The following is a 27,668-nucleotide window of genomic DNA, read 5'->3' as shown; positions in this document are numbered from 1 at the left end:
GTGGTAGGTGAGGACCAGTGGGGTTCTGTCCTGGTGGCGATTGGAGGGGCGGGGCTCAAGGGTGGAAGAGCGGGAAGTGGAGGAGATGCGGTGGAGAGCATCGTCGACCACGTCTGGGGGGAAATTGCGGTCTTTGAAGAAAGAGGCCATCTGGGTTGTACGGTATTGGAACCGGTCCTCCTGGGAGCAGATGCGGCGAAGACGAAGGAATTGGGAATGTGGGATGGTGTTTTTTACATGGGGCAGGGTAGGAGGACGTGTAGTCTAGGTAGCTGTGGGAGTCGGTCGGTTTATAGTAAATGTCCGTGTTGATTCGGTCGCCCGCGATAGAAATGGAGAGGTCTAGGAAGGGGAGGAAGAAGTCTGAGACGGTCCAGGTAAATTTGAGGTCGGGGTGGAAGGTGTAAATAAAGTGGATGAACTGTTCAACCTTCTCGTGAGCTCTGATCTCCAGCATCTGCAGTCCTCACTTTCTCCTTTTTCATACTAAATTGCCCATTGTGTTTGGGGATGTGTAGGTTAGGTGCATCAATCATGGATAAATGTCGGGGAATGGGTTTGGGACGGATACTCTTCAGAGGGTCAGTGTGGACCTGTTGGGTCAAATGGGCAAAAGTGAGGACTGCAGATGCTGGAAATCAGAGTCTAGATTAGAGTGGTGCTGGAAAATCGACATTTCGAGCAAAAGCCCTTCATCAGGAATGAAGACAGGGAGCCTCTGGGGTGGAGAGCTAAATGGGAGCAGGGGGTTGAGGGTAAGGGTGGGGCTGGGGAGAAGGCAGCCAAGAGTAAAATAGGTGGATGGAGCTGGGGATGAAGGTGATAGGTCAGAGAGGAGGGTGGAGTGGATAGGTAGGAAGGGAGATTGGCAGGTAGGACAGGTCATGAAGATGGTGCTGAGCTGGCAGGTTGGAATTGGAGTAAAGTTGTGGGAGGGGAAATGAGGAAACTGGTGAAGTCCACATTGATGCCCTGGGGTTGAAATGTTCCGAGGCGGAAGATGAGGCGTTCTTCCTCCAGGCATGCGGTGGTAAGGGAGTGGCAGTGGAGGAGGCCCAGGACCTCCATGTCCTCGGCGGAGTGGGAGGGGGAGTTGAAATGTTGGGCCACAGGGCGGTGGGGTTGATTGGTGCGGGTGTCCCGGAGATGTTCCCTAAAGCGCTCTGCTAGGAGGTATCGAGTCTCCCCAATGTAGAGGGAGCAATGGATACAATAAATGACATTGGTGGGTGTGCAGGTAAAACTTTGATGGATGTGGAAGGTTCCTTTGGGGCCTTGGATGGAGGTGAGGGGGAAGTGTGGGCATAGGTTTTGCAATTCCTGCGGTGGCAGGGGAAGGTGCCAGGATGGGGAGGGTGGGTTGTTGGGGGTCTTGGACCTGACCAGGTAGTAACGGTCTTTGTGGAAAGGGGTGGGGAGGGAAATATATCCCTGGTGGTGGGATCCATTTGGAGGTGGCGGAAATGTCGGCGGATGATTTGGTTTATGCAAAGGTTGGTAGGCTGGAAGGTGAGCACCAGGGGCGTTCTGTCCTTGTTACGGTTGGAGGGGTGGGGTCTGAGGGTGGAGGTGTGGGATGTGGATGAGATGCATTGGAGGGCATCTTCAACCATGTGGGAAGGGAAATTGTGGCCTTTAAAGAAGGAGGCCGCCTGGTGTGTTCTGTGGTGGAACTGGTCCTCCTGGGAGCAGATGCAGCGGAGGCGGAGGAATTGGGAATACAGGATAGCATTTTTGCAGGAAGTAGGGTGGGAAGAGGTGTAATCCAGGTAGCTGTGGGAGTCGGTGGGCTTGTAGAAAATGTCGGTGTCAAGTCGGTCGTCATTGATAAAGATGGAGAAGTCCAGGAAGGGGAGGGAGGTGTCAGAGATGGTCCAGGTAAATTTAAGGTCAGGGTGGAATGTGTTGGTGAAGTACATGAACTGTTCGACCTCCTCGCGGGAGCACGAGGTGGCACCGATGCAGTCATCAATGTAGCGGAGGAATAGGTGGGGAGTGGTGCCAGTGTAACTACGGAAGATGGACTGTTCTACGTAGCCGACAAAGAGACAGGCATAGCTGTGGCTCATGCGAGTGCCCACAGGTATCCCTTTCATCTGGAGGAAGTGGGAGGATTTGAAGGAGAAATTGCTAAGGGTAAGGACCAGTTCAGCCAAACTAATGAGAGTGTTCAGTGGAAGAGTACTGTGGCCTATTTCTACACTATAGGGATTCTGTGAATGTTGGCACACTCAGAAGGAATTGTTGAGAATGCCACAAACATAGCTTAATGTGGGACTCATGAAGAATGTGTCAGTGGAACACTTGATCATTTTAGCAGGCATGTCTAAACTGCATCACTGAACTGTATTATAATTCTTTATATAACTGACAATTTATTCCATTGTTATTTTTGCTGCACATTTCCCATGTAGATCGATAACATGATGATGCTGCTGTGGAAGCTTACTTCTACTCAAAATCTTCAACCACACAGATTCACAAAACCTGCTCAGGCTGCTCTGAAATCCAGTAAGAGAGGTGAGGCTCTGAACAATCAGAAACAGATTCTCAAATTCCTGCCTCAGAAAACCTTCACCACTCATTGAATTCATGGGAAATTAAGTCCATCATTTATTTGGTTAATTATTCTCCAGTGAATCCATTGCCTCTGCCCTCCTGATCTCAGTTTCTTCCTTCAGGATCTCTACATTCTTCCATTTCTGATCTTTTATGCATTCCTGATTTTCTTCACACACCTGAGGTGGCTGTGGCTTCAGCTATCAATGTGGCTTCAGCTATCAACATGGCTCAGTGGTTAGCACTGCTCCCTCACAGCGCCAGGGACCAGGGTTCAGTCCCGGCCTCAGGCAACTATCTGTGTGGAGTTTGCACATTCTCCCTGTGTCTGCGTGGGTTTCCTCCGGATGTTCCGGTTTCCTCCCACAGTCCAAAGATGTGCAGGTTAGGTGAATTGGCCATGCTAAAATTGCCTGTAGTGTTGGGTGCATTAGTCAGGGGTAAATGTAGGTGAATGGGTCTGTGTGGGTTGCCCTTCAGAGGGTCAGTGTGGACTTATTGGGCCGAAGGGCCTGTTTCCACATGGTAGGGAATCTGTCTATAATCATAACCTTTCTCCTCGTTTGCTGCGCACTACAAAACCGATCTCTTTCACCAAACTTTTGATCAGCCACCCTAATATTAGGTCTTATCTGTGTCAAATGTTGATGATAATGCTTTCTGCACCAGTAGCATTACATAAATCTAAATCATTGTTAGCCAGAAATTGTGAATGACCTCAGTGTTATCTGTCCTTTCAATCATTAATTTAGTGGCATGTTGTAAACAAGGAGATGGGGAACCTGCAGAAGGTTTGCAAGGATGAGACCAGAACTAAAATGTTATAACAGTTAGGGAACACTGAATGAGCTGGGACACTTTCCTTCAGGAAAGGAAAAAACTGAGGGGTGATTTGCAAGACATCCTGAAAATTATGAGCGGTGTTTGATAGGGTAGACATAGAGAAAAGGTTCCTGCTCCTGGGTGGAAACCAAAACTTGGGACTAAAACTATACAACTATATAACTGATAAATACAATAAGGAATTCAGGAGAAATTTCTTAACCCATTAAAAATTTCTTAAGTAGTTAGGATATGGAACTTATTACCACAAAGAATAATTGGGGTGAATGGTGATAGGTGTCGTAGAGTCATTGAGCACAGCAAAAGATCCTTCAATCCAACCAATCCATGCTGACCATGTTCCCAAACTAAACTAATCCTACTTGACTGCATTTGCCCAATTCCTTCCAAACTTTTCCTATTCATGTACTTATCCAAATGTCTCTTGAATGTTGTGACTGTAACTGCATCCATTGCTTCCTCTGGCAGTTCATTCCACACACGAGCCACTCTCTCCGAGTAAAAATGTTGCCCCTCAAGTCCTTTTTAAAACTTTCTCCTCTCACCTTAAAAATAGCTTCCTAGTTTTAAACTCCCCTACCCTCGGGGAAAAGACCATCACTATCACCTTATCTATGCCCTTCATAATTTTATAAGCCTTTATAAGGTCATCCCTCAACCTCCTACACTCCAGTGAAAGAAGTCCCAGCCTCTTTTTATGTTTCAAACCCCCAGTCCCAGCAATATCTTGGTAAATCATTTCTGAATCCTCTCCAATTTAATAGTATCTTTCCAATCATGGGGAAGGTTGGTGAATACATAAGGGAGATAAGATTGGAAGGTTGTTTTATGGGACTGACTTTGACCAGTTGGGCTGAATGGCCTGTTTCTCAGCTATGAATTCTTTGTGATTCTGTGTAATTGACTCCAATGATGATAACCCAAAGCTTTTGGAAAATTATGTGCTGTGGTATGAATGAGACATGTGGTTGCACTGCACAAATCATGTCAACAGCAGGAGAAAATACAAACCAGTCATTTTTCGTCAAAAACAGTACTTAAGCTTTTCAAATTAAGGTTGAAGTTTTCAAGTTGAACTTATTTAAATTTAGAAATGAATTTTGTTATTGAACGTTAAAAAAAAGAGACATTTATGGCAGACATTTGTATTTTGGATTTTCTTTGGCTCATAGGGATTATGAGGTTAATTGGCTCATAGGGATTAATGGCCCATTCTTGTTTCTATATACCAAAGTCAAAGTCACTTCTTTGAGCAAGCAGCAATTGTGATGTCTGTGTTGTCTTTCTTCTCTCCCTCAGCCTGTTTCTGGAAATACTGTGTTACCGACTGACCGACCTACTCAACACCATAACATCCAGTCAGCTCTACAAAATGCCAAAGCCAATCTCTCAGTAAAATTCCTATCAAACAGACCCTGCCTTATCCAATGAGAGGCTGCAGCCCAGAGGATGTGTAAATACTTCTGTAATTAAACATCTATGAGCACAATATGAATAAATGATACTTTTGTACTGAATTAAGTTCTGTCGTTCCCTGTGAATTGGAGTGGACACGCTACCCAAAGATTGCATAGATATGACATGTTTGTCAAGCTTGTCATCTATTAGAATCAATGAAATGGTCTCAAAATAAAATATAAGTGGCGATTAAGGACTGGCACTTAGTTTCTGTGATTTGTTTGATTCATGTTACATAGATAGCTGGAGAGAGTTTGGGTGCTATAAAGAGATGATGTGGTTTTGAATATTTTGACAGGGAATTGAAGCTTTACCTACAGGAAATGAATTAGAACTTTCATAGTGCAGGTAATTGTGTATATGGCTCAGCAACTTCAAATTTGTTTGGTATTAAGGAGCACTAAAATAATAACCCCAATCTGACCACACCCCCCCACCCCACCAACCCACTAAGGAATGGCTAATATGGTTGATGGAATGCATGCTGGTATGAAGTTTGGAGCGTCTTCGCAGTGGAGCAAAGGAGTTGGGAATACCAGCCTCTGGGCACCTCACCTAGCAAAACATACTGTCACCAAGGCGAATTTTTTTTTTAGATTACTTTACTTGAATCAGCAGAAAGATTCTCCAAAAACATTAAATGAAAAGGAAATATTTCGATTTGAGTTTGTTGCTCAGCCTGTGGTAATTCCCCATTCTGCTCTGTGATATCAACCAGAGAGGAGAAAGTGAGGTCTGCAGATGCTGGAGATCAGAGCTGAAAATGTGTTGCTGGAACAGCGCAGCAGGTCAGGCAGCATCCAGGGAACAGGAGAATCGACGTTTCGGGCATGAGCCCTACGTCGATTCTCCTGTTCCCTGGATGCTGCCTGACCTGCTGTGCTGTTCCAGCAACACATTTTCATATCAACCAGAGAGTCTTACTGATCTTAAAAAAATAGCATTATTGCTCCTTATTTTACTCAGCAAAAACCTTATACACATCCTTACACTCTCCGTCACAGATAAATTCAATCCTGCAGACTCAGTGCACCAGATTTTATATATCATCTGCTTGAAATTATACTCAAATCTTTTAGCTCCAGTACTTATTGAATTAAGAAATATTAAATTCAAAAGGAAATAAGGATGCAGTTCAGCAGGAGATGCATTAATGCACACCAATCAAGGAGATCAAAAGCATACAAATATGTTGACCATATTAGAAAGAAAAAAAACAATGTAATTCTTTAATATTGTACAACAAGATAGATTCAGGGTCTTATTAAAGAACCCGCGACATGACAATAGGGTTCTTCTACATTTGCACAATATTATCGCAATATGATATATGTTTATGGTTCCTTAACATTAACAGAGGAACAATCTTTGCTCAGGATACATTCATCTCATTCCTAGGTTAAAAAATCAGGATTATGTGACATGCCAATCTAAAGTAGATTTAATTTTACAAGACATCAAAATTTCATATCTCTATCTATTATTTGCAGCTCTCTCTATCAGCAATTCAAGGTCAAACAAATTGCCTTCATAAATTACTAGCACATTTTGAAAATACACATTTCCAATTTTACAAATTAGTAATTTCAGTTTCACTTCTTTCCTTTTGCCCAGTTTGTTTTGTTTAATGGATTAATCTGGGTTGGGGGCTCAGTCAGAGTGGGCAGTGCCAGTCAGATTTGTTGGTTGATTAGTTGCTGCCAAATTGCTGGCTGTCCCACATATGGAACTCTGATTTAGATGTACAGGGATGACCTATCTGTGGAGTTGAATTATACTACAGCTCAGGGCTGTACCTCAGTGGTTGAATGCTCCATAATTTACTGTAGAGAAATGGACTTCATGATAAACTTCGAAGTTTGTTTACAAATGTGCTCTTGCCAGTCCCTGGTTCTTTGTGGGTCTGATTAACTTCACATTTTCCATGTTAGAACAGATGAGATTTTTTTTTGTCTAAAATGTCACCAACCTGGGCTGATCCATTTTCCAACAACACTTGAATACTAAGAATGAGCAAGACCATAATAGGTCACATTTCAACATTCGAGGAATAGCCACTGTGTTTGCAAGTACTTTGAGTTCTTTAAAAAGATAGAGTTTATTTCAACCAGTCTTATGAGAGCATTGTCTGTGGATTATCTATGTTGAACTAATTGTCGACTAAATGTTTTTTATAAGCTGTCAGCTAAAATTCGGTGATTCCAGTAGCTTAATGGTATACAACAACAACTTACATTTATGTAGCTCGTTTACAACACTAAAACACTTCAAATCACCATAAAGGAGTGATATCAATAAAAACGTTTTTGACAGTGACACATTGAGGGAGAAATCAGGAAAGAAGATGTAAAGCTTGTTCAAGTTTTTCGGAGTACCTTAAAAGAAGCGAGAGACATAGAGATGTAGAGAGGTTTAGGTGAAGTATTCCAGAGTTTCGAACCAAGATAGTTAAACATATGGTCACCGCTGGTTGAGTGATTTAGGCGTAGGCCAGAATTGGAGAAGCAAAGAGATCTCGGAGAGTTGTAGCACTGAAGGAGGCTACACACACAAACAGGATCAAGATCATGGAAAGATTTCTCAATAAAAAATGGAAACATGTTGGAACAGTTCCTGGGGGAGGGAGTGGAAAAGCTATAGGTGGAATGTTTTAAAAAGCTTTCTTCATGGGACATGGACGTTGCTGGCAAGGCCAGCATTTATTGTCCATTTGTTGTGAGTTAGCCCATGATGCTGTTCGGGAGTTCCACCATTTCGACTCAGTGAAACTAAAGGAATGGTGATATGATTTTAAGTAAGCATTGTGTGGGATTTGAAGGGAAATTTGCAGGTGGTGGTGTTCCCATGTATCTGCTGCTTTTGTCCTTTTAGATGGTAACAGTTGTGGACTTTGGAGGGCTCTGTCTAAGGAGTCTCAGTGTAGTTCTGCAATCCACCTTATAAATAGAACACACTGCTGCTACTGAGCATTGGCGATGGAGGGAGTGGATGTTGTGGATGTAGTGCCAATCAAGTGGGCTGATTTATCCTGGATGATGTCAAGTTTTTTCAGTGTTGTTAGAGCTGCACTCATCCAGGCAAGTGGGGAGCATTCCAGCACAGTCCTGACTTGTGCATTGTCGATGGTGGACAGGCTTTTGGGAATCAGGAGGTGAGTAACTTTGCTGCAAGATTCCTAGCCTCTCTCCTGATTTTGTAGCCTCTGTATTTATATGGCGAGTCTAGTGCTTCTGGTCAATGGTAATCTCAAGAATGTCGATAGTGGGGAGATTCTGTGACGCTAATGCCACTTAATATCAAAGGGTGATGGCTAGACTCTCTCTTATTCGAGATGGTCATTGCCTGGCATTTGTGTGAGATAAATGTTACTTATCAGTTGTTAGCCTAAACCTGAATATTATCCAAATCTTGCAGCATTCGGACATGTATGAAGTGTTTCAAATTATGCTGAAGATTGTGCAGTCATCAGCTAAAATGCCTACTTCTGTTGGAGAGAAGGTCATTGATGGAGCAATTGAAGATGATTGGTCAAGGGTGTGGCTAAATGAGAAGACATTTCGGTGTGTTATTGGGCTTCAGCTCCCATCTGAAGCAATTGTGAACAGGACTACTCTTGAAGCATTTTGACAAGACTATTGACCATCAATGGACTTTTCATGGTGAATCAGGCAAGCTGTTGCTTTATAAATACAGGCAGTGCAAATGTGAGGCACTGTTATCGAAAAGGAATTCTCCACCTTTAAGGCCTCAAAATCCAATTACCTAACAACAGATAGGGTTTAAATGTTGTGTGTTAAGGAAGCTTTCAGGCTACAAAGTGCTTATGATATTTAGGCCCAAGAGTGATGACTGTCTTTATTTCTCTGTTTCATTTTTAAGACCATTTTGTATTTGTGCAAACTGGATCTAATGTGTCACTTTGAAGTGCAAGACTGTAATAGTTGAACAATTCATTACTATTAGACACCATTGAATAATAGAATAGGAACGGTAGCAATGACGAGCATTAAAGCAATTGAATGGGCCTCACACTAGAACAGCACTGCGAACAAATCTGAGCGAGACAGATTTCCTTGTTACTTGTCTGTTTAACAAATAATGTATGGGTGTTTGAGCAATGACATTGGAACGCTCATGCATGAGTCAATTTATCTTCATTCGAGGTTTTTGGCAATATCAGCATAGGCTCGTTCAATTTCCTCATTAGTTGGACAAGTGTGGCTGAACTCATTTCGTTTATATGCATTGTTCAGGTAACGCCAGAGAGCACACATTTCCACAGGGATCTCAAAATTACGGAACTTCTTTGCAGCCACCTGCAGAAGAGTCCGGACAGACAAGGTGCATTACTTTCACATTGAAGACAATAAACTAAAACACTGAGAGGCATGTAGATTACATTACCAACTTTAATATGGTATGAAATTTCAATGCATCATAAAGGTTAGTTCCTCAACAGTATTAATCTGCAAAATTTACTCCACAAAAGCATACAAAGAAATAGCAAGCCCGATTTTAGTTTACCATGTTTGAGTTAGACACCCAATTTAAGCCCGTCAGATTTTACACACTATTGTTGATTGTCATTCAACAGTTTGAGTTAAGATTGGGTTTCTTGAACTAATAGTGTCAGAAGTCACACAATACCAAGTTATAGTCCAACAGGTTTGTTTGAAATCATAAGCTTTTGGAGTGCTGTTCCTTCGTCACTAGTAATTTCAAATAAACCTGTTGAACTATAACCTGGTGTCATGTAACCTCTGACCTTGTCCACCCCAGTCCAATACCGGCACCTCAACATCTTGAACTAAGCTAAATTAAAAATTTATATTCAATCCAATTGATGAAGCATATAACTTTTTTAATTTCAGAATTCATTAAGTAGTTTAAAAATACTTCTTGGCAAATTTCTCATGGTGTTGCTTATGGTAAACAAGATTATCTCTTATTTCAGAATGACAGAATGTCAGACCTGGTCAGCACAAGACCCCCTATAACACGTACAATGCATAGACATTTACAATTCCAGCTGCTCCTGGCCCTGAGTCAACAATTATGGTCCAGAGGCGGTTACCTCAATGGAATAATCTAACATGCACTATAGGTGCATGTTAGACACCTGTTGAAAGTGTTGTGGCAAGGTGCAATAATAAAACTAGCCACCATTCATTCAGAGGTCTGCTTCATTAGCTTACAAATGCTTACTCCTGCAACAGGATTAGCTCTTTTGGAATGGGACCTTGTTTAGAAGGAAATGGTCCTGAAAGGCTTAATTTTGCAGATTGCATTAAGTGCCATCCAATCTGACATTATCCCCACCCAAACCAATGTGACAAGGTAAGGCACCTTAGGGTTTCCTGGAGTGCAGACCTGTATCCATACGTCTCCTCATAGTCTTACTAACAATGTTTATTTTACTAATATAACTTGTACCTAGTTGGTATCATGCAAACACAATATTTTCTGAAGAAAGGAATCCCTTCCTGCTAAAACTCACTTGTGGTTGTTCCTCTACCAAAGGAAATCAAAATAGGCCCTTAGACCCAGTCAGGGAAGGAGGAATGGGAGCAGCATCCTTCTATCTACAAATACCACAAGCTGATCAGTGATGGGCATCAATACTTCATACTGCATGGTATAAAATCTACTGGATTCTGGAGAAGAACTTTTCCAAAGACACAATGCATTTATAGCTTTGAAAACTGAATTGCTTTAAGAACTGCTCATACAGACAGTCAACAGTTACATGAATGTGAACAAAGAAACAATCTGCAGGAATTTAAGGCAAGACCAACAAGGGAGAAACAGGACTCCACAGAAAAGCTTTTGCTGAAGACCTGCTTCTAAACTGTATGCTTCTGCTAACAAAGACAAGTATCCTAAATGCCTTGATAACCACTTTATGTGCCTGTCCCCCAACCTTAAGAGACAAATGCATGTGCACACCTAGATCCCTCTGATCCTTGATATGCCCCAGGATCTTACCATTCATCACATATTCCCTTACTTTGTTGTCCTGCCCAAGACCATCACTTTACACTTATCCAGATGGAATTCCATTTGCCAATGATCAGCCAATCTGACAAGCCAATCTAGATCCTCCTGTAATCAAAAGCTATCTTCATAACTATTTACTATGTCACCAATTTTTGTATCATTCATAAATTTACTGATCAACCCCCCTATATTGAAGTCTATATTCAAGTGGCAGATTGCAGAAAGTTCCCAGAACACTAGCCAAAAACTGACACTTGAGAATGAGGCCAAGCTAATCTCATGACCTCTTAGAACATCGGGCCTAACAACTGCAGAGTTTAATAAGATTTCTTGTTAATTATACCTTGATGATGTGCAGTTTAGGTAGTAGATTGCAGTCTGCCAGCGTCAGCTCATTTCCATCGAGGTACTTGCGCTTGGAAACAAGGATCGTCTCTGAACTATTGGCATCAATCTCATCAGAAAGGGGTTCTTTCAGGTAGTTGTCCAGCCTTTTCAGCTCCTTCAGCAGGGCCTTTTCAAACTCTGGAGTAAATCAGGGAGAGCATCATTAGCCCTGCCAGCAACTATGTTATGGAGCTTGTTGCTATCCTCAAGGTTAAACCATGTTAATAATAAACATCTGTTGGTACATTTACAAGTTGATCATGTTGCATAATTTAGATTAACCAAATGTCAGCCCTCCCACTTTTGGAAACCAATTGACAGTCAGAAAATAGCAACTGCATTATCTCATCAATACTTGTACAAGGTTTATTTGTCAACAAAACAAAAAAACGTGAGTTTAACTTGCAGGGTGTTTCGCAATGGATGTGCCATGATCTTTGAAATCTTCTGACATCTGCAATGAAATTTGGAGTTATTTTGATATTGCAGAATAAGTCTTGTGCGGTATTTACTAGGCTTGTAAACCTAAGGATGTATGAGGATGTTCATAGTCTTCAAAAGTGCTAAATATTGAAGAGGAAAGGGAAATGTTTGTGTATGTCTTAGAAATTCCCAGTTTGCCACCTGAATAAGTTAACTTCGAGCAGGAATGCATAACATGAATTAATTTTACTTTCTCGATTATTTCATGTCCATTTTGAACTAATTGTACCTTATATATTAGACACAGAAAGATATTTTTGCTAAATGCTAACATTGCATTGATATATTTGGTCTGTTTCACTGCAATACTATCTTGAGCAGAATCTTACAGGGACCTGAACAATGTGGACTATGTCGAGAAATCTGGGTGAATCATGTGACAAATTGGGCGAGGATTCCCTTGTTGTTGGGAGCAATGGCGGTAGTTGTTGTAGGGAATATAACGGGCTATGTAGATGTATGGGGGATGGGTGGCATGACATGATTTGCAATGGTTGGCACATGGCTTTGGTGGGCAGACTTGGTTTAACATTGGAAGTACTGGGGGCATCAGAGGTATGAGTATGGTCATAGGTTGGCATGAGTTGGAATGGCTGAGGCATAGGGAGTTGATGGGGAATATAGGGTGTGTGTGATGAAGGTTAGAAAGCCTAATGTTTAAGAGCTTGCATTAATTCCCTCCACCATGCGTACTCAGTAGCAGCAGTGTGTACTATCTGCAAGAAGCTCTGCAAAAATTTACCAACGATTCTTAGACAGCACTTTCCAAACTCATGACCACTTCCATCTAGAAGGACAAGGTTGGAGAACACAGCCACCTGCAAGTTCCCCTCCAAGCCACTCACCATCCTGACTTGGAAATATATTCATTCACTTTCACTGGGTCAAGATCCTGGAATTCTGTCCCTAATAGCATTGTGGGTCAACCTACAGCATATGGATGCAATGATTCAAGAAGGCAGTTCACTTCTACCTTCTCCAGGGCAACTAAGGACAGACAATAAATGCTGGCCAGCCAGCGACACCTATTCCTATCAATGAATAAAGAAAGACCTAACAGGGACAAAATCACAGAGAACTGAAACAAGCCTTTCAAACTGACTGCCAACGCATGCTGCAGCCCCTGTTTCTGCCTTCAATCTGCATTTGTAAGTGGCGGGTCCAGTTTCAGCATGAGTAAACACTAGTGGGAATGAAAATCCCACCACTCATCGCACTTTTATCTGAGACAGATGTGGCAAGCTGATAAATATCCCAACTCTGCGTATCTGCCTCAGATTTTAATTGGAATACATTTTCAAGTACATCCTTGCAAATTAATTACACTCTACTTGGCCTTGTGTAAGACAGCACAGTCTCCCAACAATTAAAATGATCCTTGAGGGTTTGGCTTAATCCAAAGTAAATTAACTCCCATTCCATACAATCTGTGAAAATTGCTGGTGGCAGGGTTGACAACTAATTCATTGTGGTGGCAGAACTTACTTTCATTGGCATCTTTCCTTGCATTCTTGATGTATGCTGAAAATTTGGCAAAGAGGTCACTGCCTGCAGCATAGGATTCTGGCTGTCGTGGAGTGAGATGTGGATATCTGGTGACAAGAAGATAACATGAACTCTCTCTTGTGTACATATAAATTCATGTAAAACATTCAGACCAGAGTTTATTGATACAATGCAATCGTTCAAAAGGATCTATTCAATTTCAAACTTGAATTTGAGCCCTAGGTTTCTATCTTTACATTCATCTTGGAATAAAATCCACAAACGTTTTACAATTGCAGATTTAGAAAATATATCTGCCTACTTTCCTTCTCACATTGCAGTATGACTGTACCATCCCACCTGCTTTTACCATTGGATCTTTTCCTCTGCCTCCCCCCCTCCCCCAAATAAAAATCTCAAATAAAGTGCCCTCTTTTTGACCTGATCACCAGATTTAAATAATCCTCGGAGCTGGAGCACATAAAACAAGGTGCATCTCTCTGTCTTCCCACTACAGCAGAGCTAGCTCCAGGAAAGAATAGAAGAAAGGTGCCAATATAGGTTGTGATAGCGATGGGAAGTTCACCATGACACTTGGAGAAAGAAAGAACCTGTCTGTGGCCACTTATCCCTTTCCCTCTAGTCTTCCTCACATTGTTTCATATCTCAAAGAATTATTGGACTGCAACTTTGTACAATCTGATTGAATTGATGATTCTGAACAAAACATCAACATGGAAACAAGTTGAACAAAAGGATCTTGGTCAGAGTATTGAGTACAGGAGTTGAGAGGTCATGTAGCGGCTGTACAGGACAGTGGTTAGGCCACTTTTGAAATATTGCGTGCCATTCTGGTCTCCTTCCTATCAGAAAGATGTTGTGAAACTTGAAAGGTTCAGAAAAGATTTACAAGGATGTTGCCAGGGTTGGAGGATTTGAGTCTTTTCCTTGGGGTTGGGGAGTCAAGAACTAGAGGTTTAGTCAAGAACTAGAGAGGGGAAAGATATAAAAGAGACCTAAGAGGCAACCTTTTCACTCAGAAGGTGGTACATGTATGGAATGAGTTGCCAGAGGAAGTGGTGGAGGCTGGTACAATTGTAACATTTAAAAGGCATCTGGATGGATATGTGAATAGGAAGGGTTTGGAGGGATATGGGCCAGATACTGGCAGGTGGGACTAGATTGGGTTGGGATATCTGGTCAGCATGGTGGACTGAAGGGTCTGTTTCAGTGCTGTACATCTCTATGACTCTAGACAGGTGAATAACTCATGTACTGCCTATACCCACATGCACTCCTAGAACAAAGTGCTGTCAGATCTTATGTCCATCCAGGCACTTAAGGGAAAACCACTGGGTCTGTATACAAACTGAGGACACAGGAATAAAACATCCTGTCTGCCTAGAGTTGCTGGCCAATCAGAGGTCGTGCAAGGTGGGGTTCACAGGACAGGGGATTCATGGGGGGGTCAGACCAAGGGCGGCACGGTGGCTCAGTGGTTAGCACTGCTGCCTCACAGCACCAGGGTCCCAGGTCAATTTCAGCATTGGGCAACTGTCTGTGTGGAGTTTGCACATTCTCTCTGTGTCTGTGTGGCTTTCCTCCGAGTGCTCCGGTTTCCTCCCACAGTCCAAAGACGTGCAGGTTAGGTGAATTGGCCATGCTAAATTGCCCATAGTGTTAGGTGCATTAGTCAGAGGGAAGTGGGTCTGGTTGGATTACTCTTCGGAGGGTCGATGTGGACTGGTTGGGCCGAAGGGCCTGTTTCCACACTGCAGGGAATCTAATCTAAAAAGCCCATCCCTGCTCCCTGTCCAGGCCCTTAATCAGGCAGAAATAACTGAGGCACGTTTGCATCCATATCCACCAAATGACAGGCAGCCGACCCAACCTACTTGAAGGGCCAGCTATGACTTAGACCTCCTGGACGAAAAGGTAATGACAACCTTTGTAGGAATAGGCCCTTAAGTGATTGTTAAGTGGTGGTTATTTGATCTGTTAGGGGCCTTAAGTGGAGATGGGGCAGGAAGTTCCACTGTGGATCTTCATCTGTAAAACTTACTTGAGCAGAGGCAGGAAGTCATTGGCTATCTGCATTGATAATGACCCCTCTAATTTTTCTGGGCTCCTCCTTCCTCATCTCCTGTAGGCCTGGAGGATTTCACCTGTTTCTCTTCCCACAGACACTGCCAGACCTGAGAACTTCTAATGGCCCTTTGTTTGAATTAAATGTGAATTACCAGTATTATCATTCACATATCATTTATAGGACATCTAATCAGCAAGCTCCTGTTCTACAAACCAAATCCAGATTGTAATCTACATCCCCAAGGAGGGTATTAAAGAAAGCCCAGTCTCCAGCTATTAATTGTCATCAGTAAATAATAAATGAACAATCCTTTCGTCAAAATGTAACAATAGAGCACTTTCAATTTCCTTAATCTTTCATTAAGCTTCAGGGCTGTTTATTATTGAAATTATTCCGACTTCAGTTGGGTAAATGTAACAAGTTTTCTTATCAAGTAAATAATGTACCCATATATAGAAAGTGATACCATTCATTTAAAGGTCTTTTGAATTGTGCTTTTAGTCAATTTGAACACAGCAGCTTTTGGGACCAGTGACAGGAAAGGTTTGGTTTGCTCTGCGTCTTTTTTCTCCCCAGCTGATAGTGTTTGAACAATAGTGTCAAATATTACAAGACTAAGAATTGAGAATGTTCCGATTCTTTCAAAAGTTTTTAGCATCTCACCCATGTATGTCAGGTCTGAAAAAAATGCCCATTCAAAGGATTGACAGGCAAAATGCCAATATGACAATACATTTGGACTGCTTCAATTATATTGATTTTGAAAGGCAACAAATCCATGTGAATTGAGTGATCTTGCTGGCCTCAAAATGCATTCATGTGACTGTCTGGCAGAATAACAAGGTATTATTGACAGCAAGGAGAACATGCTTGAGATGGAACTGGAATGTCATACAGTCAGCCAGTCCAGAGGCCCTTTGGCCCACTGTGTCTATGCTGGTTATCAAGTATCTTTCTAAACTAGTCCCATTTTCCAGCACTTACTACATAGACTTGTATGCTTCCGTAGTTCAAGTGATCCTCAAAATACTTATTAAATATTGTGATGGTTCTTATCTCTATCACCCTTGCAGTCAGTTAGTTTAAGATATTCTGTAACTGATTAGTGCTGTAGTACATCACAAAAAGGCAGGAGTATTACCAGAGAGCAATCAATGACCAACAAAGAACAAACAACAAGCACCACAAAATCAACCATTTCAATATTTCTTTCAAACTCTTTTCAGTGGCAATCTTGATTGCCTATTGATCTTGGAATTTATCTGTAAAAATAAAACTAATGACATGGTAAATAAATAAGAACAAGATCATTTACATTGGAATCATTAAACTAACCGATACAGCCTCTTCAGAGTTTCAAATCAAATCAACAAAATTTCTGAATCATATCGAAGGACCTGAGCTAATTTTCACTCCTTCAAACAACCATTAAACCATCACTTTCCAGATTTCTGGGTTGTATGTTCTTAAGGATTTAGAGAGGGTCAGTGATCATGGTAAGACTGTATTTACTGTACCTTGCCCTAGAAAAGAGAATCGATGTGCCTACTCCCTGAAGAGACTTGAGTCACTGAGGCCATGATCTTACAAAATGGTTCACAGGATCAACTGGCCTACTCCTCTTAATTCATATGTTTTGTTGTTGAAAAGAAAAAAAAAATCAGAAAATAGTGTTCTGATTCTTAACCCCAGATTCCTCCTTCTGGGTTAACAATAGGAAGATGTCCACTGTAAGCCCTAAGACCATCCCTAACCTATTCACCAGGCTCCAGGTTTCTGTCACTCAGTTGGCAAGTAACAGGAAATAGGCTCCACTTCTTAGTGAAATCCATTCAGGTCTCGCTATCTATCTTCTCCTTTATTGAACTTCTCTAGTCTCTGATTTCACCCAATCCTGCCATTTGGTTTGCTTGTATTCCAAACTGTGCCTGAATGATGCAAGAGGCATTATACCAGCAATTTACCATGTGTTTATGTTATTATATTATAATAATAGTGACAATTCCATTCTGATCTATATGTTATACCTGGGTGGAGCAAGTGTCTCCTCAAGAAACTCTTCAATCTTGATGAAATCAGTTTTCAGCTCTCCATTGTAGATGAGGAATGGAGGATTCGTGCCAGGAGCCAAATCTTTCAGTTCTTCTGGTCTCCTATGAGAATGAGAACTGTTGTCAGAAAATAATGGAATTGCATGTCACCAACCTGACACAGAAATAAGTTGAAGGTGGGGTCAAGTTTAACAGGGGTTTGATCAGATGTTAAAATGTTAAAAATCTGAACTTGAACCAAACATATCCTCTTCTGAGATTTAATTGGTTCGATTGAATTGCATGAGCAGCCAATCCACTCCCAGAGAGTTTGACTAATGAGATTGGCAGTCTGGGATTTGATCTAATTTGCAGGTTTAACAGTAACTAGTGCCATGTGGAACCCAGCTGCTGAAGGGTGGTGAGAAGAACATGGATGAAGGGACACTTGCTGTTATAGCAATGTGGTTTAGTCAGGAGGAGTAGGAGCGCTCCAGCCTCCCCGCAGCTCTAATTCCATATCAGACCCCCAGCTACACAGAGAGCTCAGTAGCTGGGGATTGGCCCCACCAATATCAGGCAGCAAAAAGCATCTTTCCTCTGATTAGACACCCTATCCAGGCTCGGGGAGCAGATTAACTCAGGTTGAATCCCTCCAATGTCATTAGCAAGCCTCCCCTAGCTTCTGCAGCCTGTTCTGGAGTCCCTGTCTGACTGGAAATGCAGCCTACTGATTTCCAGGCATGGAGTCTGTCAAGGACAAAACACGCACACTGTGCTTAGAGTTAAAATGTTATGGCATGTTGACCGTATTCCTGGCCTGCCCAGTTCAGTTAGGACATGGCACTGGTCTGGGTTGTAATCCTTGTCCAGCTGGCATGGTCTGATTGGATGGCCTCCAACTGTGGTCCACAGGATAAAGACCTGGTGAAAGATTTCAGCCTGCAACATTGACTTTCCTGCTTTTAGGATGCTGTCTGACCTGCTATGCTTTTCCAGGTCTACATCTATTGAATTTGACTTTCAGCATCTGCAATCCTTACTATCTCCCAGTCCACAGGATCGGTCCTATTCATCACTAGTGCATCCACCAGCCCTTCCAGGTCCCTGTGAGTGAAGTAGTGAGTGAACTTTCCTCTACTCTGGGCCATAATGGTCAAGATCCACTCTGTGAGCGTCTGTTTCTTGCTTGCAGCATCTAACATTGCGCACAATATGGCAGCAGGGGGCATGTACCCTGGAAGATTTCAGCAGTGGTGAGTGATTCCACCTCTTCCCATCATGCAACTGAGGTGAAGATTGTGTCAGGAAAGTGGCCATGAGGCATGGCCGAAGGGCACATGAGTCTCACTCGAAAAAAGGTTTTAACTGCACATGGTAACATTTCACCAGCAGAGATGTCACATTTTAAAATCCTGAGTTAGATAATCCCTACTGCTGCCCTGGTCTATGCAAATTAGGGCCAAGGAACTCAGACCAGAAACCATCCTCCTTGTGTTGAGCTCTATTTCAAACTGCTCCTTCGGTGTCCAACTGCAAACACACTTTCATTCCATAAAACTAGAAGATATGGGAACTGAGTTAGGCCTTTCACTCCATCGTGTCTGTTCCACCATTCAATCATGGCCGATACGTTTCTCAACCCTATTCTCCTGCCTTCTCCCTGACACCCTGGATCCCCTTACCAATCAAGGACCTATCTATCCTTTTTGTAAAAGCAATCAACAACTTGGCCTCCACCAATCTTCTGCAGCAATGACTTCCACAGACTAACCACCCTCTGGCTGATGAAGTTCCTCCTCAATTCAATTCTAAAGGGCCATCTCTTCACTCTGAGGCTGTGCCCACAGTTCCTAGTCTCTCCTACTAGTGGAAACATCTTCTCCATGTCCACTCTATCCAGGTCTCTCAGTGTTCTGTAAATTTCAATCAGATACCACCCCCGCCCCCCCCATCCTTCTAAACTCTGTTGAGTACAGACACAGAGCCTTCAACCACTTCTCATAAGACAAGCCCCTCATCCCTGCGATCATTCGTGTAAATATTCCTTGAATCAAGCTTTCTCAATACACGTTAGAGCTGTGTTTCAATGATGCTCAACTACCAATACATTTCTAGACACATCCTTACCATTCTGTCTCCCCCTCACTGCTTTCACTCCATTTCCTGTCACTTCACTGTCTCGAAAATCACCACACAACCCCCCGGGCTCAGAGCTTTTAGGAAAAGCCTTTCAGAATGCATTATGTTTCAAACGACGTGTAAAAGGAGAATATACTTTTAATTTATCTTCCAGAGCCTCAACATCTGCTCTGGCTACTTCTATTGAGTATCCTGAGTTGATGCTCCATTCAGTGTATTATTTAAATACGTCTGATGCCTTACTTATGTGAATAGTTTAGATTTATGAATTAGTCACCTAATTATAATGGCCATCCAGGTAAACCAGATGTGGGGGCAGGAAAAGGATGGGAAGTAGACATCTTTCATTTTATTTCCTGTTCAGCACACAGTAAGGGTGGAGGTAGTGAATTTGCATATTTTAACAGCACAGAATGGATTTGTAGCAAATTGGCAAGCAATTTTTCACCATATCCAATCCTCTATCCACTGAAGCTCACAGAACAATCACTCAAACTGTTCCTGGACACTTTCCTCCTAGACTTATTGCTGATTTTGCTTGGCTTGTAAATGTAAAAGCTTAGCAATATTTTCCAAACCTATTGAAAAAAACAAATTGTAATAAAGAATCTGCCCGTTTTAGACAGTCAGTTTCATACAGCTGGTGTTCATCAATTTCCATCACAGCATCTCTTATTATCATTTGAATTCTGATCTAACTTTATTAATTTACAGTTACATTGATATCTTGTAGTCTGTCAAAGTTTGCGGATGATGCTAAGATGTGTGGTGGAGCAAAGTGTGCAGATGACCGTGAAACTTTGCAGGCGGACATAGATTGTTTAAGTGAATGGGCAAAGTTCTGGCAGATGGAGTACAATGTTAATAAATGTGAAGTCATCCATTTCACTAGGAATAACAATAAAAGAGACTATTATTTGAATGGTAAAAAACAATGCAGCATGCTGCTACGGGAGGGACCTGAGTATCCTTGTGCATGAATCGCAGAAGGTTGGTCTGCATATGGTCTGCAACTTCCATTGAGAACGCAAATGGAATTTCGTCCTTCATTGCTGAAGGGATTGAGTTTAAAAGTAGGGAAGTTATGTTGCAACTGTACATGGGGCGGGTGAGGCCACACCTGGAATACTGTGTGCAGTTTTGGTCTCCTTACTTGAGAAAGGCTGTACTGCACTGGAGGGGATGCAGAGGAGGTTCACTAGATTGATTCTGGAGTGGAAGGGGTTCGCTTATGATGACAGACTGAGTAGACTGGGATTATATTCATTGGAAGAATAAGGGTTGATCGTATAGTAACATATAAAATTATGAAGGGAATAGATAAGATAGAAGTAGAGAGGATGTTTCCACTGGTAGATGAAACTAGGACAAGAGGGCATAGCCTCAAGGTTAGAGGGAGCAGAATTAGGACCAAATTAAGAAGAAGTTTCTTCACCCAAAGGGTTGTGAATCTATGGAATTCCCTGGCCAGTGAAGTAGTTGAGGCTCTCTCAATGATTTTTAAAGCTAAGATAGGTAATCTTTTGAACAGTAAAAGAATTAAGGGAGATGGCAAGAGAGTGGGTAAGTGGAGCTGAGGCCATGAAAACATCAGCCATGACCTTATTGAATGGTAGAGCAGGCTTGAAGGGCCAGATGGTCTACTCCTGCTTCTGATTCTTACGTTCAAAGGTTTTGAGAAAAAAATCTTGCACTTATAAAGCACTTTTTACAACGTCAGGATGTTTCTAATCACATTACAGCCAGTGAAATACTTTTGAAGTGTAGTTACCAAGAATCTGTCCTGGTCCACCCATGTCGACGCAATGGTCAACAAAGCACAACAATGTCTCTACTTCCTCAGAAGGCTAAGGAAATTTGGCGTTTCCACAAGGATTCTTACCAATTTTTACAGATGTAGCATAGAAAGCATTCTATCTGGCTGCATTACGGTGTGGTTTGGCAACTGCTGTTCCCAAGACCCCAAGAAACCATGAAGAGTCATGGGCACAGCCCAAACTATCAAGCAAGCCAGCCTTCCATCTATTGACTCCATTTATACTTCCCACTGCCTTGGAAAAACAAACAACATAATCAAAGATGCCTCCTAGCTCGGTTATATTCTCTTTCAGCTTCTTCTGTCGGCAGAAGACATAAAAGTTTGTATACATGAATGAATAGATTCAAGAACAGCTTTTCCCCATTTTATCAGACTTCTGAATGGACCTCTTAAATTTTAAATTGAATATTGATCTCACTTTCTGCAGCTGCAACATTGTATTCATTGCTCTGTTCTATTACCCTAATGTACTCTGTATGGTATGATCTGCCTGTATTGCATGCAAAACAACATTTATTTCTGTACCGCGATACATAAATCAAATCAAATCTGAAATCTGGAATATCTGAAATGTGGTAGTCTATTTGTGCACAGCAAGCTCCCACAAGCAACAAGATGATAATGACCAGATAGAAATATTGATTGAGAGAGAAATATTGGGCCAGAGCACACAAGAGAACATCCCTGATCTTCTTCAGAACAGTAAAATACTCCCACCTGAGAGGAGAGGGAGGAGTTTGGAGTGATGCTTTATCTGCAACACAGCGCACCAAATAGTGCAGCACATTCCTGGTGCTGCTTTGACTCTGTTCATTCAATCTTTGCACTATGACCTTGACTCATAACCTCTAACTCAGAGGAAAATGCACTACCCCCTGAGCTACAAAAGCAAAACAATCTTTTCATCTGGCATCCTTTGCTTTCAAACCACAGAAACCAGTATATTTCTGATAGAGTTTATGGATAAGCCTTCATGACAGATTGACTTAAAATATGATAACCATGCCTTAACTCTCACTGCAATGCTGCAAAGTGATAAAGTCCCTCCCAGCTCTATGGGCCTTACTTTTTCATATCCACTGTCGTTACATTAAAGACAACTCCTTTCAGCCAGAGAACCATGAAGAGACGTTGGCAAAAGGGACAGTTTCCAATGTTCTCTCCATCGAAACCAGCCTGGAGAAAAGGAAAATGGAATAACAATCTTAGGTTCTCAAGTAAATAATCTGCAGTATTCTGTTTTAACAAAGCTAATGTCAGAAGCTGCATACCATGTTTATTACATATACATTCAAGTGAGAACTGGCAATGATTGCATAACTTCAGTTGTAAGGGTTTGGTAGAAGTGTCCATTTAGAACTCCCTGTTTAGATACCCTCGTCTATAAAGGTGGAAGTAAAAACCATCCATAAAGTGTTTTTCCCAAGGTCAAGATGTTCCCACCAAATTCACAGCCAATGAACTATAAGAAGGATTTTAGCATCTGTGTTTGGTCATATTTACCCAAAATAATGTAAAATTCACAATTGCTTGGTTTTATTTTTCACTCCTGCTTCTTATGTCAGCCCATAAATGGGTTAACTGGCTCAGGATAGGGAAGATCTGGAAACAGGTGAAGTCATAGTCTGCAATGTAATGATCACGGTCATTACTAATAACAGTGTTTGAAACTCAAATTGCAGAATGCATTAAATATTAACAACTTACTCTTTGGAATCCTAATACTGCTTAAGAAATTCAATGTTGTCTAATCCAAATTTGTAAATTTCGAAAATGAAAGTAACTTACTAAATATCATGCATGCAGAAGGGTAGTGATATTATCTCAAATATGTGTTCTTATCAAATCCCTCTCTGCCATAACAGAGGCAGTAACAATTTATTTTAATGTATTTTTAGGGAGGAAGGAAATAAGTTTCTGTACATTTGAATTTGAGCACTCCAATTTGAGTTTGTAACATGATCTTGCCACGTGACTTGTGATTATATATATCTGAAATAACGTTTCATTTTCAAAGAGCTTAGAGTTCATTTTCTGACACCCTGTTTGTTTTAGATAAGACTTCCGTCCTAGGGATAACTGAAAAATTGTACCATCAGGAAATGGCTGATAAAGTTCACTGATGACTTCTCAAATATATACTGGCAGGACAGAACCAGCAATATTTAGAATTAAACTGTTTACCCTGTCAGTTGAGGGTGAGTTTATTCTGCAGTTGTTGGTTAGATTCTATGCCAGGAGGATACTCTCCATGGCCTGGCTCCTGTTTAGGAGAGTCTATGACACAGGCCTAAATATAGTAAGTTACAGAATGTTTGAGATGTATGTACTTGAAGGGTCTGTCACTATTTACTTTATGATGTAGTGGGTATACAGCACCCAAAAAATGTTCTAAGTGCTTTGGTAATTGGATTTGCACTCAATAATTCTCCAAAAGGAAAGACACACATTTATGTAGTGATTTTCACAATCACTGGATGTCCCTCAGTGTTTTAATTTTGAAGTGTCACCCCTGTTGTTATATTGGAAGTGAAGCAACCAACGTGCGCACTTCAGAAACACTCAAACAGCAATGTGAGGATGCCCAATAATTTGTGATATTGCTTGAGGAGTAATATTTCTCAGGACATCAAGGAGAACAACCTTGCTGTTAAGTGGCTTTGGGAACTTTTGCATTCACGCAAACAGGCACCATGGGATCTTGGTTTAATGTTTCATCCAAAAGACAGCATTGCTATCAGCGCAGCACTTCTTCAGTACTGCACTGAAGTGTTAGTCTTCAATTATATGCTCAAGCCCTGGAGCTGAAGTTGAACCCAGAACCTTGCAGTTTGCAGGCACAATTGTTTCTAACCAAGCCACTCTTCACTTGGGAGGCAGTTCAGATCATGCCTGCAGACTTACACTGCTGCTTTAGCATCTGTGTACGGTGCAATAATTTATTATTAAACTTGTAGCATGAATGTTCTAAATTGTGAAAAAATGAAACAGCAAGTCTAAGAGGAGTAAGAAAAACAAATAACTGATTATCACTGTTACTGCTTAGCTCATGCCCTTGCATAGAGAAACTTTACCTACATTGCCAGAATATTGAAACAATAATTCTTTCTCAGGGTTCAGATCCAGTAGTGTTTGGTAATTATCTGAAGTTATCTACAGTATGATTTCTATAGTCCTGATAGATGGGTGCTACAACTTCCAGTCTTTGTTGGACATAGTAGAATTGCATGAGTGATTTAGTTTGTTGCCATCACAGTCTCAGCTGTGATTTTTTTTAAAGTATGCTATTTCTACGCAGAGAAGATCAATACTGGTCTCCAAAAGATCTGATTAATTCAAGTTGTATCTCAGAAAAGAAGATGCATGCACTCTTAGTTGGGGAACTGACAAGGAATATTAAGTTAGAAAAGAACAGGAGGCAGTCAATGCCCACTGCGGGAAAAAAAACACAAAAAGACAGGAAAGGGTTATTATATTATGGGAAGTGTTACATCAGCTCATTTAATAATGGTAGAGGCAGTGAAACAATGGGGGATTTTCTGCTGTTTTGCTATTGGCTTGCGTCTCTTTCGGATTCAAGGAGTCAGTCCAGTTCCTTTCCCTAACTCAACATCAGGCTCAGTTTCAACAGGATTTGCTTGCCACGCTCTGTAGTCCTTTTAACACTGGTGCACAAGCAAGAGATAGCGTAGGTAGACAAATAGATTACAATCTATTTAATACTGTCAAAATTTCAATTTGTTTCATAACGCAATCAGCAATTTTACTCTAGTGGCTGTTAACTTCTTTATCTCTCAAAAATGTGAAGTAAATCTCAAGCTTGGTAAACATAACATACCTCAACAAAAGAAAATACAATGTTGTCATTCCTTATGTAATATTCAAGCAATATTCCAATTCATTTTACTGCTCATTGATATAGAGTCAGTCTAACTTACACCACAATTCAGTATTCATAAAACAATGGTTACTTATTTGAATCAAGAAATCATTCAATTAACAAATAAACTCACCGAATGAAACAAAAACAAAATCCCCTCAATCTTTAACTATAGAGATAGGTTTTATGCAATTTTCTGATATGAAAAAAAAATCAGTTTTATTTTACCTTAATGAAAAGTTCGATCTCTGGGTTTTTCCTGCCAGATCCTTGTTTGGCCATTGCTGGAACAGATAATAGTCAAACAAGCAGACCAAGTTTAAAGACCGTTTTCATAAGGAGTCTCAGAGGTAACAAGAAGCACCAAACAAGTATGGCAGTCTCTTTGCTTAATCCGCTTTTCTGAGAGCTTCTATCAAGGTACAGGATACTGCAGTCACCTCAGCAGCAACAAGCCTCCACAAGGCACGCAAGAGTTCTGTTTTCCCTTTAGTTAGGGTGTAACGTCCTGCTTGTCTCAACACTGTGCTTCCCTCTTACAAAGCAGAGGGTGGTCTCTAACTTAAAAAGGCAGCTAGCAACAACAATGACACAGCAATATCCCAATGTTAATTACAGCAAAATACAGGAAATAAAATTCAAACAACAGGACAAAAAAAAAACAGTCAAATGCTAAAGTCACAAAAATAAGATATTCCAATTAATATTGTGTAGAATTTCTGACATCAATGGGCAAACACAGAAGCAGAAATTTAAATTTCACAAACCTTAGGTTTGAATATAGCACACATTAAGACCTGTCAATAGAAATTGGTACCAGAATTGAAAGAAAGAGATCCATTAAATCCCTAGATATCTCCTCTCACACTGGCTCAGGTCCACCAGCAGTGGTATACTCTTGGGACAGCTCTGAAAGTTAACAACATTGAGTTCAGATCCATGGGGTTTTATGGAATCAAAGCAAACATGGTCAAGAAAACTTGCTGCTGATTACCATCTATTATCACCCAGCTATTGATGAACCACCTTCTCTCCGATATGTCACATGTTATCTCAGCTACTGTACCCAATTCCCATTAAGGCCCATGCTCTACCATTTGCACTATCACATGCAAAGTCTTTTCTCACTCACTGTTATTCACCACAGCACCAGACATCATTGACATGGATGCTGTCTGCACTGCCTACTCACTCCCTTGGATCACCTCTCCATCTACACCAAAAGGAACAGGTATGAATCTGGCTAGAGTCGATGGAGCCTGCCCTGAGATTTTGGTGCTCAGTGTCTATGTGGAGATCCTTTACAGCAAGTGATCATTTGAATTTGCCAGGTACCCCTCTGACTGCTATGTTCAGTTGTCTTGACCTCTAGCTTGTTTGGCAAGTTTGGCCAGGTAGAAAGCGGAGTTATAATAAGGGACATCAACAAGGCATTTAGCAAGCAATAAATCCCTTTAGGTGGAAACTTGCTGCTGCCCAGTGTGCTGATTATTGAAAACATAAAAGATGGAACAAAATATTGATATTGAGATCAGCCTTCCAAGATTTCTGAAGAAAGGTCACTGGACTGGAAATTTTAATCCTGCTTTCTCTCCACAGGTATTACCAGACCTACTGAGTTTTTCCAGCAATTTCTGAATTTGGTTCTGATTTCCAGCATCCAGAGTTCCTTTGTTATTTTTTTCTGGACTACCCACTTGATTCTATCACAAATCCTGCTATCACCCATGTCACTCAGAGCCCTATAAGATTTTGTCCAGAAAATAGTAATTGAAGCAGGATATGCAACTCATCAATCCATCATTCAACATGATAATGGCTGATCCTCCATCTCAACACCATATTTCTGTCCTCTCCCCATACATCTTTAGCGCTTCTTGAAATCTATTTCTTTCTTAAATATATTCATGACTTCACCTCCACAGCCTTCCAAGGCAGAAAATTACACAGGTTCACTACCTTCTGGGAGATGTAATTCCTCCTCATCTCAATCTGAAATGGTTTTCTGCAGATCTTGAGATTGATTGTCTTTACTCAGTCTGACCTACATGGGACTTCAGACTCATAGCAATTAACCCTCTGATTAGGTGTGGCCAATAAAGACTGAAATTGTCAGTGCTGCTCACATCCATTGAAATAAATTTTAAAAATGTTACATCCTGTCCATACCATTAAAGTGAAAATCAGCATTTGGCAGAAACTAATTTTGTTTTCACCAAGAAGTTTATAAAACCATGAGGGGCATGGATAGAGTGAATAGTTAAGGTCTTTTCCCCAGGGTAGGGGAGTCCAAAACTAAAGGGCATAGGTTTAAGGTGAGACGGGTAAGATTGAAAAGGGACCTGAGGGGTAACTTTGTCATGCAGAGGGTGGTGCATGTATGGAACGAGCTGCCAGAGGAAGTGGTGGAGGCTGGTACAATTACAACATTTAAAAGGTATCTGGATGAGTATATGAATAGGAAGGGTTTAGAGGGGCATGGGCCAAATGCTGGCA

At 41.3% G+C, this 27,668-nt stretch overlaps 2 protein-coding genes and 1 long non-coding RNA gene across 7 annotated transcripts in view; 1 reads left to right on the top strand and 2 right to left on the bottom strand.

Moving 5' to 3' along the window:
* The window catches only part of urp1 (urotensin-related peptide 1), a 17,410-nt gene extending 12,354 nt beyond the window's left edge, over positions 1-5,056 (top strand). For all 4 annotated transcript variants that reach the window (XR_006313751.1, XR_006313750.1, XR_006313752.1 and 1 more), the window contains 2 exons: positions 2,415-2,520; positions 4,702-5,056. Coding sequence is in view for 1 of the 4 variants with exons in the window: in XM_043704478.1 (XP_043560413.1) it covers positions 2,415-2,520; positions 4,702-4,733 (138 nt within the window). In the remaining 3 variants the exon portion in view is untranslated. The remainder of the gene's footprint in view (positions 1-2,414; positions 2,521-4,701) is intronic.
* Positions 5,057-6,061: 1,005 nt separating this feature from the next.
* Positions 6,062-25,722, bottom strand: LOC122557132 (chloride intracellular channel protein 2-like). 2 transcript variants are annotated; one of them, XM_043704476.1, is made up of 6 exons: positions 25,401-25,721; positions 22,359-22,468; positions 17,329-17,454; positions 13,213-13,319; positions 11,201-11,382; positions 6,062-9,176 (listed from the first exon to the last, which is right to left on the bottom strand). In XM_043704476.1, exons 1-6 carry the CDS (start codon positions 25,452-25,454, stop codon positions 9,015-9,017), a joined length of 741 nt encoding a protein of 246 aa, XP_043560411.1. In that variant the 5' UTR covers positions 25,455-25,721; the 3' UTR covers positions 6,062-9,014. The 2 variants fall into 2 exon arrangements, with proteins under 2 accessions (XP_043560411.1, XP_043560412.1); XM_043704477.1 differs by lacking the exon at positions 17,329-17,454 and having other exon boundaries at positions 25,401-25,722.
* Positions 25,723-25,754: 32 nt separating this feature from the next.
* Positions 25,755-27,668, bottom strand: part of LOC122557133 — a 23,178-nt gene continuing 21,264 nt past the window's right edge. The window contains exon 5 of the long non-coding RNA XR_006313749.1: positions 25,755-26,081. This is a non-coding gene — a long non-coding RNA (uncharacterized LOC122557133). The remainder of the gene's footprint in view (positions 26,082-27,668) is intronic.

Source organism: Chiloscyllium plagiosum, chromosome 15, assembly GCF_004010195.1.
Source record: "Chiloscyllium plagiosum isolate BGI_BamShark_2017 chromosome 15, ASM401019v2, whole genome shotgun sequence".
NCBI lineage: Eukaryota > Metazoa > Chordata > Chondrichthyes > Orectolobiformes > Hemiscylliidae > Chiloscyllium > Chiloscyllium plagiosum.
This window is presented reverse-complemented; position numbering and strand designations above follow the sequence as displayed.

Coding starts and splice junctions, on each gene's coding strand:
- LOC122557132 (XM_043704476.1), bottom strand. CDS start 25,454: ATGGCCAAACAAGGATCTGGCAGGAAAAACCCAGAGATCGAACTTTTC. Junction 17,455..22,358: donor ACGACAGTGGATATGAAAAA/GTAAGGCCCATA, acceptor TCATTCTCATAG/GAGACCAGAAGAACTGAAAG. Junction 11,383..13,212: donor AAGGAAAGATGCCAATGAAA/GTAAGTTCTGCC, acceptor GATTTACTCCAG/AGTTTGAAAAGGCCCTGCTG.